Genomic DNA, 16,443 nt, shown 5'->3' on the forward strand with positions numbered 1-16,443 from the left:
AAAAAACCATTTTCGGGCGTGTTGCCTACAATATTTTTTCGGCAACCATGTAAAATAACACTATCGCTGCTGCTTTCCATATTTTATTGGGATTTTGATAAAAAAACATGCAAATTTTTGACAACTAATTTCATATGAACTGTCAGCCGTTATCTGGGTTGCTATGGATTCTATGATTCTTTTGCGGCCTAGTCCGGGAAGTACGTACTTTCCGGACTAGGCCGGGAAATGCTACTTTCTCAGAGAAAAAGCGTACGGGAAGTGAGCACTTCCCGGACGATTGCCGAAAAAGGATTGTTTTTAAATTTTAGTTGACACAGAAAACAAATTGAAGAAGATGTTCCTATTTTCCATACGAGAATTTGCCCTTGATTTAAATTTTCAGGAATTGTTCAAAAAATTGATTACTTCTTTGACATTCCTTGTTATTTTGTTACGAAATTAGCGCCTATGTTCTTATGTAATTTGTTTTCTTTTTTATTCATTAACACCATCTACCTATCAGTTTGTAACACTAACTCTGGGGTAGTTTGTATAACTTTGAAAAATGTTGTTAAACATTTCGAAATCTAATATTCGAGTTTTAAAAATTTTACCTACAGTTAATCATCTCCCAAAACGAGTACACGCAGATTCACACAAGTCAATCCAGGAAAAATAATAAGCACAACAATTAATAAGTAATTTAAACCATACCAGCAGCACCGTAATCCAAATTTTTCAAGGCACAAAAACACTGTAGAACTTTCGATTCACGTCACGAAACTCTTATTTCTCTCAACGTACACTCACCACTTGCTGTTGCATCATAGCTTGCTTATTCATGAGCTGATCTTGAGGCCCAAACTGAGCCATGGCATCATACGGCGGCGGCGGCATCATCAGAGGAACAAGAGGCGGTTGCAGATTCATGGCGGCCAAAGCGTTCAACCCCAAAGGTAACCCCATCCCCATCATCTGCATCATCGGATTAAAATTGAATTGTTGTTGCAATTGCATAACATTGAAGGCAGCCTGCATGTCAGACATTTGCTGCGCCAAAGCCATGGGATTTTGAGCCATGCTTTGCGCGATCATCGCCTGTATGTTGGCCGGCAGCGCCGAAGAATCGGAGCTGCTGACCGGCGTTGTGGAAGACGTCGGCGTCGAGGGCGCCGTAGACGTCGCCTCTGGCGGCGTCTGCAGCTCGTTTTTGGGCTGGTCCTTGATCTCTTCATCTTTTTCCACCTTAACTTCAGAAACGGGACTGGAGGTTGTAGGGGTGGTCACCCTGGGGTCGCAGTTGAGCGTCGAAGACGTCGCCGCCGTCACCACCACGGATTTCTTTTCGTAGTCGCTCTTGAACTGTTGAGCATATTTTTCTAAGTATTCGATTGGCACAAAATCTTTATGTACTTCTTCACAGTGTGACTTTAAAACCCACACACTAGAGAACTCTTTATTGCAATGTTGACACGTCGATCTACTTACTTCTGGAAGGTTGTTCTCCTCTTCCGTCTTCGGTACGTCCGTTTGGTCGTCTTGGGCACCGGTGGCGGGTAACGGCGACGTCGGCGTCGGCTGGCCTTTCTCTTCGCCCGCTTCACGAATACGCTGTTGTCTTCTCTGCGAACTTTCATTGAATTGCATTACGAGATCGAAGCCGAAACTTTCCAGTAGGTTTTTGTAAATTTGCGAAGTCTTCTTCGGCATCGCCAATTTCATGGCTACATCTTGATCGGACACGGGACCGGGGCTTTTAGGAACCACTGGTTCCGTCGCCTGGTATAACATCGGAGTGGCGAACAGACAATGCAACTGTTGATGAACGTTCAGCTGATCTTGCGAAGCGAAAACAGATCCGCATTTCTGACAGCCAATCATCCCTTGACTACCTGCAATCGGTGCCGGTGATACAGGGGTGGGAGATCCCTTATCCCCACCCGACGGTGTAGGGCTGTTTTGTTTCGGAGACTGCGTGGCTTCAGGTTGTTCTATGAGCGGTTTCGATAAGTCTATTTGACCGGTCATTGCCAAGTCTTGCAATTTACCTGCTCTTGTTTGATGTAGTACGCTTCTCATGTGTATATCCAACGTACTTCCCTGACTGTAGGCGACTTTACAAATGTTACAACGGTATTTTTTACGATCGTCATCGTCCGGCGACAAACTCTTGGATAAATTTTGAGCTTGCGTTACCGGCGATACAGGAGGATTATTATTATTATTTTGTTGTTCTTGAGACGATCGTTTCAACTTATGCAAATGACTGACTGAATTGTAATGAACTAATAGGATGTTCTTTTGCGTGAAACTTTCTTTACACACGTCGCATTTAAAAGGTCTGTTCGGATCCAGGTACTTCTCCATCGGGTAACTTAACTTTTCGCCTTTTCTGTGTAAAAGAGTTTTATTATGCGCTGTCAAATAGCTTTGTCTAGTGAACGCCACTTTACAACGATGGCATTTATATTTTCTATTAGCGTCGTTGTAACTGTCTTCCGCCATCGATTGACTGTTCAGGTAGTCTTCGAGGAATTGTTGATCTTTGTAAATTATACTATCGTCGGAGTTGTCTCCGTCTTGTTGGTTCATATCTTCTTGACTAGTGTTTAAATCTTTACTTTCTTCGCAATCCGTCATTTCGACGTCGTCGCTTCGCATGGATTCTTTTTTAAGCAGCTCGTTGGTGGAACTGTCCAGTACTTGTCCTTGTATACCGGCTAATAGTAAAGGATTGTTCATCAAACTCTGTTTGTAGATGTTCAACTCCTCGTCTGTGAGCTCGGAATGTACGTTTTCGACGTGTTTGTGTAGCGCGAGCAACGATCTGAAGTTGCGACCGCATAACACGCACTTGGTTGCGTCTCTAATCAGGTGATACTGCGAGTGCAACTGCAATTTTTCCAAAGTCTTGAACGCCAACGAACACTGGTTACACCTGTACTTATACACGTGTTTCTCGGACACCGAAATGTTGGAAACCGAGTTTTTCGCGTGAGAGTCCTTGAAGTGCATTTGCAAAGTCTGCGCGGTTGGAAAAAATTGATTGCAACCTTTTTTCCAACAAACGTAACCGGGACCGCTGGGAGTCTGTTTGATCTCAAGATGCCCGGTCTCGTTTTGATGATAGCAGAGCTCGTCGATGTTCTTGAACGATTTGAAGCACGTGCCGCAACGTTCGGACTCGTGTTCGGAGTTATCGTCGCTCGTCGGTGACATGAGTTCGCTCTCGGCCTCGTCGCTCTTCTCGAGTTTACACGAGTTCGGCGATACGGTCGAGTTCGCAGCGTTGTTGTTTGGAGTGGGCGTACGCGAGTTCAGCCAGTGGCTTTGATCGACGAGCATCAGGAGTCTTTGGAGGCCCTCGCTGTTGACCGAGTGCACTTGCATGACGTGGCGTTCGAGACCTGAGCGTTCTTTGAAGGCGTCCTCGCATAGGGGACATTGGTACATCTGCGTGGGTGATGTGGTGTTGGTGCTGTGCTGGGCTAAGATGTGAGCCTGGATTCGCATCTCGGAGTCGCTCGTGTAGTCGCAGAATGAGCAACAGTGTTGGGTTACGTTGCCCTCTGTGTTGTTTGTTTCTTCGGATTCTTCTCGCGTTTCGTTTCTTGTGGTATGGTCTTTAGTTGAGTCGGATTGGCTGATCTCCGAGTTCATGCTGTCTCTGCGTTCTGGAAAAAAAAATAGGGATGAAATCAAATATTTATTGGATCATTCGGACTATATTACAACTATAAATGAAATATTTCCGTAGTAAAATATATTTCTTTTCAATTATTGATTTCAGTCTTTGAAATTCTTTGATCGAGTTGCGATAAAAACTATAAAGGCCAAATATACGAATTGCTTCACCTGATTTCCAATTAAAAGACATTCAAAAATTTAAGAAAATTCGGGAAAACTTTTATAACCTTCCAACAGATCAGATACTCATATATTTTATCCAAATATTTCAATATTTCCCATTGAAAAATACATAGATGAAATGAATGCAATACCACTTGCTCTAAATAATACAACTTTCTAACTCTTCTTTCAAAACATTCATGAATTTCAAAATGAATCGAGTGTGATAATGAGCTGAAATTCGGTTTAGCACCATAGAAGAAAATGTTGAAATTGCAAAAACAATTTCAACTTCCCTGAAAAATTAATTGTGTCGGGGTAGTAATTGCTTTCAAATTAAAATTCCTTTTGAGGGGAGGTAATCTCATTTAACTTATAAACAAAGGTTTTTATGTGAACGAAAATATAATATATGTTTAACCGACTAAATTATTAGGAATGTATTTGAATGAAATGGCGCTTACGTTTTTAATTTAGAATGACAATACTTTAAAACCACCGTTGCATGTCAAAACCACATGTACTCAACTAAAGAATATAAGATTTATATAGGAAATATGTATTTAAGTATCTATACTTAATTTGAAAAACAAAACATATATTGAGTACTTTCATTTTCAGTCTATGAAAAAGTATATGTATAATTTCCTAATTATTTCTTCATTATTCAGTTGAAAAAATACGAAAAAAATGTTATTGCAATTGGAATAATGAAATCTGAATAGCTATATATTATACAAGTGCAGAAGGCATTGATAGTCTTTCACAAGTTCAAAATCCAAAAACTAGCCACGAATAAGAGTGTTTTTGAATGAACTAGTATTAGAATCATCCTTCTGTACGAGTATCATACATTATTTTCTCTAGTTCATTGAATTTTTATTGAGATCAATGGAATATTTCCATAAACATTGTATAGTGATTTTTGCTATAAAATTGTGGGTTGGCAAAACAGTTTTTTATCTCAGGTAGATATCAGACAAATCCGTCACAGAAGAATTCCGAGTACCTATTATGAACGGATTTGCCTAAGAATTGGAGAAAAATTCATTTTACATTTTACAGTTAAATCAATGCCAAAACCAACGAAGTGAAAGTAGATACATAAATCCTCTCTAATCCACAAACTCTTTGAAGTCAAATGAAATTCATGACTTTACAGTAATTACAGTATTTCTAAGAATTTAGTATTGTTCCTTCAACTTGAAAGAATACCAGGTTAACTGTAAAGTCAAAAATTTTCCAACCTCTCATCAATTCTACCTTCGAAATTTAATCTAAGGGGTTTGACAGAAACTGTTTATCCTGTAAATTCTATTGAAAACAAAAAACCAGAGACCGTAAGTCAGGATGATCTATGACAGGACGACACATAATCATAAAATTTTGCCTCAATGTTCAGAGTGACTTTAATGAACAGAAAAACCAAAGATGTGTTCCTAATAGGTAATTTAACAGAATAAAAAATATTGGCAATAGCAAGATTAAACTTTTATTAACGTTATACTTGAATTGTTAAAAAAAATTATATTGAATATAGAAAAAAAAGCTCTTAAACTTGAATAATTCAAAACTATTGTCACGTGAGGAGAAATGAACTTACAATGACGTTAATTTCTTGTGAACCCGTGCTTATATTAGCTTTCATGTTACTTTCGTTTCAGTGAAACGACACGAATTTGGAAAAGTTAAAAATTAATTCATTTATTCGATAGAGAAGTTATTAAAAGCTTAGTGCGTTAAAAACAACGTCGAATTTTAACCTCAAACAGGTTGCTATAGTAAAAATGTATTGACTCAAAGTAATATTCACAATATTACTGTTTACGCCTAAATACAACCCTGTTGCACGCCTAACTCCGACCCTGTATACTCAACCCCTGACCCCGAAGGCAGTATATATTTTTCTCTATTTCAGTATCGTAATGAGTGCATTACAGTACTGAAAACAGTTCTGTAATGAAATTAGTACAGCATTATTTTCAGTTATATTTTGCGTTTTGTATTTGATTTCCGATCCTATAAAATTTCAACACACGTCAAAATAATTTGGATATAGTGAAATGATTCGCAACATAATTCGCAAATTCTCTTAATTCTGGTGGTGTTAAATAAATTTCTTTAAACATAATTCTCGAATTCAATGCGTAATTATAAATTACTTCAAGATTCGAAATGTACGATTCAAATTCAAATTCCATTATCGGTCAATTTTCGTAACAGTCACACCAACTGCCAAGATACAATATAAAAGTCCCTAGGATGTATAATCTGAATTTTTCATTGAATTTCGACAATATTTCACAAAACTTGACTGAAATATAGAGAATATCGTCTAATACTCGTTGCAGAAGGCAATTCCAACACTGATGCGTTCGAATTTCGCATTAGATAGATTTAGATAGATATTATCCACTTTTTATGTTCTGAATAAACATAACCGAATAAAAAAAAATTGTGAAATAGCCAATTCACCAACCAATATGTAAAATGGAGTATCGCACCAAGACCCACCCTGTATACAACGGATCGATAAGCCGCGCACACTTGAAGTCGTAAAATAAAACGTATAAAGTAAACCTAATAATAGGGATTATAAACCGGGCCCCACTACGGAATCGAGAGTACGCGACAACAAGAACAATCGACGTACGACGTTTGCTCCATTGTGTCGAACGCCCTGCAGCTCATGGCCCGCCTACCCACCCGAACTGGCCCCGATAAAAAATAATCCTAATTACACAGATACCCGTCTTCTATTAAAATTCCCGTAATTACCGATGCAGGACATATGGCAAGGCGAAGAAAATATTGCCGAGGGTGTTAAAAAGCGCTCGACAATTCTCATTGTCCGCTCGCGTTCTTTTATATTGCTAATGAACAACCCTGTATAGTATCACGATACTGTTGTTCGTTCCGTAATTCGACAAAACTGATCTTTTGTGTGGATGGAACCCGTGTACTTTCTAAAAGGAATATCCAATTATCGGCACGATATTTTCAGACTGGGGAAATTATTAATCAGACGACAAATTATACATTTCAAGATGGTATAGCATACACTTTCAACGAAAGTTATAATCATGAATCTTTGATATTCTGTGTTGGTGACTGAACAAAGGACAAAAATTGTTACGTGTTTGAGGAAACCCAGATTAGGTCTATTCTTGGTTATTATTCGAAGAAAAATGCGGCAAATTTTAGACAAAACTGTATAATTTACACACCAATTGAAATTGACCTCTTTGAAAAAATAAACTCGAAACTATCAACTATAAGACCAGCAAGGTTAAAAATAATTTAGCAAATATTATCACACCATCACATGTTTCAAATTGAATGTTACAGTTCCCGAAAAATAATAGGGTTACAACCAATAGGTTTTTCTATTTTACAGCATCGAAATGAGAATTTAAGGGGTGTCAATATTATTATCATCAGGGGACCTCTAAAGTTTGTCATGAAAAACATAATAAAACGAAGCAAATTTTGAGGTTATTATTTTCACATCACTAGATATCGGTGATGTTTATTGCCAAATATTGACTACTTCTTAGTCTAAAATAGAGAAAACATTTTTGGATTCATTTAAAATCTTCTACAATGAATAAATCCCATATAAAAAGTGGCAAAAATTAGATCAGAAAATATTAGATAGGATAGTACAACAAATTGGACTATAGACTAATACGAGAAAAATCACACATATAACAAGAAAGGTATAATATTATGAATCATTAAATACAAAACTACAGATCTTAAATAAACCCTAGAAATTTTTTTCCAATTTTATTTAATCAATTCCGAAAATTATAACTACTCACACTATCGCTTAATTCCTGTTTTGTTTTCTTCGAAATAACATGACACGATACAGATCTACACATGCACGGAATTAAATTAATAAAATTGAACTGAAAGATGTTACATATAAAATTCAAGATTAATTATTATCGGACATCTGGAATGAGAAGTGTATAAGGCGCATACCGAAGAACGGAAAACAATAAATGATTCATATCGTCTCTTATTGGGCGAATTCGTTCTTTTTTTATTTTAAACATTTCGCACAATTTTCTCTTTTTTTTGAATTTGTTTAAAATGCCTTTAGTTCTTGACGGATTATTTATATACTCTCCCTTTCGTGTTCTATCAGCCTTGTTTTTATATTTGCGAGTAAAGTGCAAAACTTTTGAGCCAGAGATAAACTCAGAAAGCGTAAAAACGAATCATAAACCTTATGGACTAGATTCAGATTTGACACATGTGACAATATTCAAAATATAACTTACCAGGTGTACTTTGATGTTGGTGCGGCTCCAAAGGTCCAGGGACCACGTGGAACACCTCGCCAATCTCAGGAGAATTCTCCTTGCCCTCCGCACGCCTCTGGAGCTGATGTAGCTGCTCCATATGAAGATGTTTCAGAGATCGGACGTGCTGCAGTAGAGGTAGTCTATTGGAAGCCGAGAACCCACACAGTGAGCAGTGATAAACTCGAGATTGATCAGGTCTGAGAGATGAGCACCTCTCGCAAATATGCTTCAGTAGGGCCACTCCTGCGTCATGCCTTCCTGCAGCAGCGTGCAGTTGGAGTTTGTGCGCTGAATTGGTGTAATAATCGCAAGCGTTGCAGCGTATCTGCACCCCGCCAGGTGCTGATGCGTATTTCAGTTTCCATTCGTTCCGTGGCCCTCCTTCTTTCACATGGTTAACATGCTGCAGCCTTTGGAGATGTTTGTCAGTCTTGCAATGGAGTTGGAAGTTAGCCTTGAGGTTCGTCTTATAGGTACACAATTTACAAACGTAATGTCCGGCAACAACGGCCAGGATTTCTTGTTCTCTCAGTCGGGTTCTGTCTTGCGCTAAATGTCTGCCGAGTTCTTCCAGATTATCTGTGTTGAACACGTTGCAGACGCAGCATTGGTAAATCTTGTCTGGATCAGGATCCGCCGGTTCTGGAGGCGGTTCCATAGTTTCTGGATTTAAGCCAAGGTCGCCATGTTGACCTAGGTCTGCAGGACCGGCGTGGCCAGGTATTTGACCACCAGTCATCATTTGTATGAGCAAGGCTTGGTTGTAAGCCATGTCTGCAAGAGCAGCTTCTGGTTTATCGCCTAGCCCTGGGTACATTCCGTACAGGCTTTCCATGTGTTGTTGACTTGCGTGTGGTTGGTGATGTAACGCAGATAGAGTCTGCATATGTTTGACGTTTTGTTGGAGTACTAGCATGTTGTGCGTATGTTTTTCAGAAGTCATGTGTATTCTTAAGTTCCTGGCGACGTTTGTCTCGTAGTTGCAGACGTCACATCGGAAACTTGGTTTTGGTTTATGGCCGCTACTTACAGGAGAATGGTGTAGAGGAGGCGCTTTAGGCGAAGACTGCCTGGATTCAACATTTGGCGCGCCTCCGTTTTGTAGTTCTTGCATGTTGTTGAGATGCTTGTCAGATTGCATATGGATACTTAGATTGCCTTTGGTTGTCGTAGAATAATTGCACACTTCACAACGATATGGTTTATAGCCACACGTGTAGGTCTCACCTCTTGCTAATCGCGGGTGAGGTTGCCCCGCTATACAGTATATACAGCTTGTTTCCGCTTCGGGATGTTTCTCTTTCATGTGTATCTCCAACGTTTCCTGATACTTGTAATGCCAGTTGCACTTCGGACACTTGAGAGTCTTACACGAGTTGCGACTATGAACATTGGCAAGACCAGCAGGGCCCAGTCTGCCGGAAGCGAGTATCATCTCGCAACGCGCACATTCTACGCCTGACGGCCTACCCTGTAGATGCTCGGGACATACCCCAATCGTGGTTCCAGTCATGAAGGCTGGAGGTGCTGCGAACGGAGGTGAAGGCGATTTGCCTGGGGTGGTTCTCGATGAAGAACCGGGAGGAGTATCTGTTATGGGTGAATGATGGCCTTCCTGTTGACTGTAAGGTACCATCATCTGAGATCCGTGATTGTCTTGAGAGGGGGCAGGTCCTAGAGGCTCCAACAGCGAGACCATGGGACGTTTGTCGGCTCCTACGCATTGCAGTATGGCCGAGCAGTCGGCGGCCAAGACCTCGCGTTCGTTCTCTTTCAAGGTCACGCCGTGTTCGGACTGCGCGTGGTTCGCGAACGATCGGGCGAACCCGAAGGATAATTTGCACATGAAACACATTAGAATGGGCTTGATAGGCACCGAGGCCGGTCGGGGAGGCTTGGCGTCCCTTAGAGAGACCACTCGATAGCTGTGGACGGCCGGTAGGTCTGAGGTTCGAGTAGTCTGTCTGAGTAGGCGCGAAACGTACACAGCTTGAAGAGGCGGCACTACGTCTGGCACGTTCACTTGAGCCTCGCTGTCGCTTTCGGAGTCCTCGATGATGTAGGCAGAACCGTCAGGGTTGTAGACGATCTTGCCGGCGAACTGTTCGACGTCAGAGTTGTTGGTGGTTGCGTCTATGGTGTGAGACATGGCAGGAGAGGGCAGTCTTGTCGATGGTTGAGGTGGTGGCGAAGCTCCGGGAGCAGCTGGTGGTGGACTAGCTTCCTGCTCTGGGCTCATGGCGGCGTTTTCAGTCGGGTTTTGTTGCCGCTCGGATGGGCCGCCAGAATTTACTTCAGGCGCCGCAAACAGAGTGGGCATCTCGGCGCATCACATGCTTGCCAACAGAACGTCCTGGAATTAGAAAGGAACTTATGAAGACCCTTTTCAGTTCATGTATATGGGATAATGCTAGTTTGTTTTATGTTTGTGTATTTGTGTGAATTTGTCTTCAGGTTTGGATATTAGTGTACAGTCATGCATCATCAAAAAAAAAACATCAAGTAACAGAAAAACCTGCAAATTTATTATTTCCTCATATCCAAGTCAAATATCCATATCATCAAAATGAAATGCAGAAAAAATTTGTATTCTGTACCATATTCATATTTTAAATTTCATTTTTATGAGCTGACAATGAGGCTGGCAATTTTTTTTTATTTGATTCTTCGATTTATTTCCTTAAAAATCAATCGATTGTCTTCTTGTACATGAAGGATCAGTTCGTTATGACAACCAATTTTTGAATCAAATTTCCTGTTCTTATATGTTTATAGTTCTTCAAAAAAGCTCTGTAAAAATCCCATGGTGTTCAAATTTTTTTCTTGGTCGATTCCAAAGGTTCATTATTGAAAACAATAAACCATAATGTTATTGAATTGAAACTATCTTCTAATTCCATGATAAACAACTTTTAGAATCTTCAGTGAAATTGAAGAAGTTCATCCGCTTTTTGCATAAATGTTGTTTGTTATTTTAAAGCAAACTTTCGTTCTTAGTTTGGGCCCTTTCATAGTGTGTTAAACAGTCGCGTAGAGAATTGAAACTCCCATCACCACAATGTAGATGTCTACACAAATTCAATAATTAAATAATATATAGCAAAAACAAAAAAACCTTACTAGTTTTTTGAACACTTCCTTTTTTCCTAGATGCTATGGCATTTTATTGTATTTATGACAATTGAAATTTCATCGGAATTTCGAAAAGATATAACTATTTATAACTGAAGAAGAGAAAATGATTTTCAAAATAAAAGTTAAAATATGAAGTGAACATAAACCATTTAACTTGTTGTGATTTATAAAACAGTATGAAATAAATACCCCTCATCATTACCATTATTTCATTCCTTAAAATTTCTTTTAATATTTTATTAATTGTTAGTACATACTATATTATATAGAATTTCAATTGTTTTCCGTTCTTTTTCAGAAAATCCTTTCGGAGATGTAATAGGCACTCTAAATATGAACAGAATTGATGAATACGGTTCTTACTTGATGGGAACACATTATATATAACATAATAAAACAAATAATAGTGAAAATTACTTTGTTTTATCTTTTTATCTATAAGCAGATTAATCTTTTGTCTCTCGATATTGAAAGTTTGAAATATCCATATTTTAGCGATGAGTTATGAAGGAACTATCGACAAGAAGAAAAGAATATAGACTCTGCTAACATTAATTTGAGTGTGGTCATACGCTACATTAGCAAGATTGTTCTTATTTTCGGAAGGACCATCCCAATACTAATTTACAGAAGTTCTTCGTCCAGCTGTTCTCATGGTATAATAGAAATTTATGTTTTGTATTGTGTTCACCTGAAGAGGCAGACGCCAGTAGGTACTTAGTGATAACACCTTTCCTAAGTTATTTCATACCAAAGAGTCGACAATTGGGGTTTTGAACGACCAAAGCAATTTAACAGTCGAAATGCATTGTTTGAGATATGACAACTTTATGTTATGTTGTTTATGTTATGTTGTTAATGCTGTGGTAGTTTACGAGTTCTTCGTACTGGGATTTTTTCAGATATCTGATGACTCGGAAATGAAGTGAGAAAAGGTAAGGCACAAAGAGAATGATTAAGTAAATGTGACAAACGAGCAGTGGCGACGCCAGCTTTCTAGAATATGGGGGGCCAATGAGGGGCAAGAATTTTAAAAGGGGGGGCCAAGATTTGCAGGTCCATCTAGTTTACGTTAAATTAATTTAAGAGAGAGAGGGGAGCACTAGTGCCACCACTGCAAGCAAGAAATGATCAGATTTGTATGTAAAAAATAGCAAATATTTGTAATTGATCGATTTTTAAGGTTCTCTCTTCAACCTAATAAAATTCTAGATTATTCTTCCCGACAAAGAACTGATTTAACTAGTATGACTTAATTGTATAATTATTCCTACGCGATGAAATTTTTCCGATCAAATTTTATCGAATTAACGGTAAACATCCTTTGTCTTTCTTTCAACACCAGCTCACTGAGACAACTAATTGAAATAGTGATTAATAAATGTATTTTTATCTACTGTTGCGATAATGAAATATAATCCGAATCGGACTGCATCTGAGCGGATTGTTTATGTTCAAGTGAATTCAAGAACGGTAATTACTGATAAAGCTCGAATCTTCGATAATAATATTGACAAGGAATATACGTGTGATATGTTCCTTGTTTAATTTCCCATGTGCGAAATGCTTCAAATGCACTTCATCGACAAATACATTTCGACCATTGTTGTTAAACCTTGAAAATTTCGATATTTCCTTGTTGGTGTGATTGGTGAAATAAATTATGTTTCTAATATATAAATGAATACTTGTTTCTTCTTATCTTAGATAGCTTTACATTGAGTCAATAGTCTGCCGACCGATATTGGATACGATTGAGTCAAAGTGAATCGGCTTAGTCTTAGAAAGTGGTGTTAATGAATTATTTGTCAAGTTTTTTCAAATCCCATTTGAAATTCTCAGTCGACATTGCGATATATAAATGTCAGTATAAAACAAAGGGTAATAAACAAAGATAGAGGGAGTATACGCGATTTTTACATGTCCCCAACATGGTTAGATTACATTGTCGGATTGTGATATATTTTCAAATCCACAATTTTACTATATCATTATGAATGTGTATTATATTGAATGAAATATATTTATTTGAGTGATTCCGGAATAAATATGCAAATTTGAATATTTGGAATCCGATATTTTTCCTAATTGTCGAATTTATAATAAGCAGAATATTTATTATTTTCTGTATCTATCTGCTGAAATCCAAGATTTGGCAACTTTTGCTCTCCTAGTGTCATCGGTTGTTTCACGTCTTTAGGCGCGCTTGAAGTTTGTTTTCTGAAATTTTTATATATTTAGGTATTTATTTAAATATATTTTGAGTTAATAAGAAACGTTGATTCACTTTGGGATATAAGAAGTGCGTTCTTTGTGGAGAAACTCGCGTATTGAGTGAAATATCGTATTACTGATATGTTTTCATTTCCGCTCGCTTCATGTCAAATTTGATAGTTCATGTTGGGGAAAATGACATATGCTTCCTCTATCTATGTATATTACTTTGAGCACTCATCTAAAGAAATTCATTCAAACTATAGCGTCCCCCTATTGTTTAATTCCCCAATGAAGGAAATAATCTTATAAAATCATAGTTTTGTGATCAATAAATGCAACCTCGCTCTAGCCAGCTGCGGATTCATTCCACGTTCACGATCCACTCTGATTTACAGAAAATATGAGACTATGCAAGTGACCCCTCGCCTCCCCCCCTCTCTACCGCCTCGTAATAAAACACGCCATAGCGAACGTAATTACAACCCACGAGAAAGTGCAACATGAAATTAACGTTGCTTTTTGAAGAGGTAATTCCTCTAAATTGCGCACTGCGAAATTTAATTCTACCCTTGGGCGTCTTCGGGATGATCACCCACTAAAAACCATCGGGTCATACTCCCCCTTAATGGTGGACATTCGCGTGTTCGATATAATTTTTGGATTCAATATTCAAAGACCAATATTGTTCGAAAAAGTGACGTTGGCCATACGCTAACAGTTTGAATATTTAAACACTAGATTGTTCCTGATTGCATTGCCCCAAGATATCAATTATATAGATCGTTATTCTCTATCCACCCGACTGAAAACAGAATATTTAATGGTTTTATTTTTCGAACGAACAAAGGAATGCGGTATAATAGATGATACGACTTCTTGCACCACTCCAACACCATAACCATCGGGAACGACGCTGTTTCGGCGTTTTTATTCCCATTTTTAACGCCCGGACCTTATGTTATTCGGAAAAAAGTTACTAAAGTCAAAACTGGACGGGTATCCCCACCTTTAGGTTCAGTAAGTGGGAGTCGCAAGTCTTGGATTGTTTCATCAAACTGTGGTTTGACAATCAATATTATTCTATGCTTCATTAGAGTTAAATTGTCATTTACGAATATATTCACCTCAGAGTAATAAACATAGATACAGGACATAGAAGAGAATATGTCATTTTCAGTAAGCAAATTTCGTCCACAACATGAACTATCAAGTTTGACATGAAGTGTGATACGGTATTTCTCTCAATTCGCGAGTTTCTCCACAAAGAATCTTGGATTTCAGCAGGTAGAATCAGAAAATAACAAATATTCTGCTTATTGTAAACTCGACAATTAGGAAAAATATCGGATTCCAAATATTCAAATTTGGATATTTAGTCGGAAATCACTCAAATAAATATTTTTCATTCATTATAATATGCATTCATAACGAAATAGTGGAATTGTGGATTTGGAAATATATCACAACCCCACTACGTAATCTAACTCTTGCTCTTGAAAATAATTTTAGGCCTAATAAATCAAAAATGAAAACCATAAATTTGGGTTTTTATCAATCTACTGTATGTTGATAGTATGATCCAAGTAATAGGTCTTGTAATATACCTAATGTATACCTACATACTATCATTTCCAACATGGGTAACTTAAAACATCTTTCAACCAGATTCTAGTCGTGAATTCGTTCATATGGGAGAACTCAAAATGATAATAACTTTTTGCACTTTTATTTCAATCAAACATAAATAAAATATTACTGAAAACTGGGCTTCGAATATCAAAAAAATTTCAAGTAAATACGTGAAGTAGTTCAAGAGCTTAGCGGGTACATAAGAACAGACATATGAAAAAAAAAGCGTTTCAATGCATTTTATGACTGAAATAATGAATTAACAGATACGAAGCTTCTATTACTTCATTATTGGTATGGATAAAATGAGAAAAATCCCATTTCAACTACGGTACATAAAAATACCGAAATCTATAAATCAACCCCAAATTATCATGGGTTGATTACTGAGGAAACCTGATAATTGGTCCCCAAACCGGAGGGTTGGAGAGTGTTCGACGAAAAAATTTCATAATTACGTGTTACTTCTCAGATTGTTCGTCCTGGGTCAGTTTCGGCGCCAACTATAGTCGTACAATTCACTTCTATGTCTTCGGTCGGACAGAAATCGATGGAAGATTGCCTTGTGCCGACAAGGTACACAATAATTACCGATTCCCACACCGAGTCAGCCTAATTATGGAAGGTGATTATACTTGTTTTTTGGCTCCTTTTGTGATTTCGTGAAATTTTTACACTATTCCGGCCATTATCGTCGGATCGATGCAGTCGGTCGACTGAGAAGGCGAAAAAGAATGAAGATTCTGCATATCCGAGATTCTACAACACAAGTTTTTCATTCTGATAATTTGGATCATTTAATGACGAAAATAAATAAATGAAATATACTTGTAGGGGCAGACGAATTAAACGATTAATAGTTATTTATGCAACAAGTGCAAAAAGTGAATGTTTATTGCACTCGACGTGAAATTGTCCGACGAGGCCGTTAGGTCGAGATGGACAACACGTCGAGTGCAATAAACAATTTTTGCACGAGTTGCATACAACATTTTTTCTACGTTCATGCAAAAAGCAAAAAATCATTTATTGAGGTGCGGCACTAGGTGTAGGAAAATGAAAAGCGCAACTTGAATACTTTATGATTAATATCGATTTGCATTGAAACAGGAACTAATACGTTACGAACAATTTAACTCAAACTTTATTTTTACCCTCAATGTTGAAAGTGAATGAACAATTGGTGACAGCACGTTGAAGTAGAATGACAGATGAGTGCAATAAACACTTTATTGCACTAGTGCAATAAAGAACTTCTTTTTCCCCTAAATATCGTTCAATAATGTTTTGCTTTTTGCAGAATGTAAAAAAATTA

The 16,443-nt window shown here is 37.9% G+C and overlaps 1 protein-coding gene across 4 annotated transcripts in view; it reads right to left on the reverse strand.

Moving 5' to 3' along the window:
* LOC123674163 (zinc finger homeobox protein 4) overlaps window positions 1-16,443 on the reverse strand; it is a 151,410-nt gene that overhangs the window by 102,894 nt on the left and 32,073 nt on the right. For 3 of the 4 annotated variants that reach the window (XM_045609076.1, XM_045609078.1, XM_045609079.1), the window contains exons 3-4: window positions 8,124-10,500; window positions 793-3,656 (exon numbers count right to left, since the gene is read on the reverse strand). In XM_045609076.1, coding sequence (XP_045465032.1) covers window positions 793-3,656; window positions 8,124-10,467 — 5,208 coding nt within the window. In that variant the 5' untranslated portion in view covers window positions 10,468-10,500. The remainder of the gene's footprint in view (window positions 1-792; window positions 3,657-8,123; window positions 10,501-16,443) is intronic. The other variant, XM_045609077.1, reaches the window with a different exon arrangement.

This window comes from Harmonia axyridis, chromosome 2 (genome assembly GCF_914767665.1).
Source record: "Harmonia axyridis chromosome 2, icHarAxyr1.1, whole genome shotgun sequence".
In the NCBI taxonomy this organism is placed as follows: Eukaryota; Metazoa; Arthropoda; class Insecta; order Coleoptera; family Coccinellidae; genus Harmonia; species Harmonia axyridis.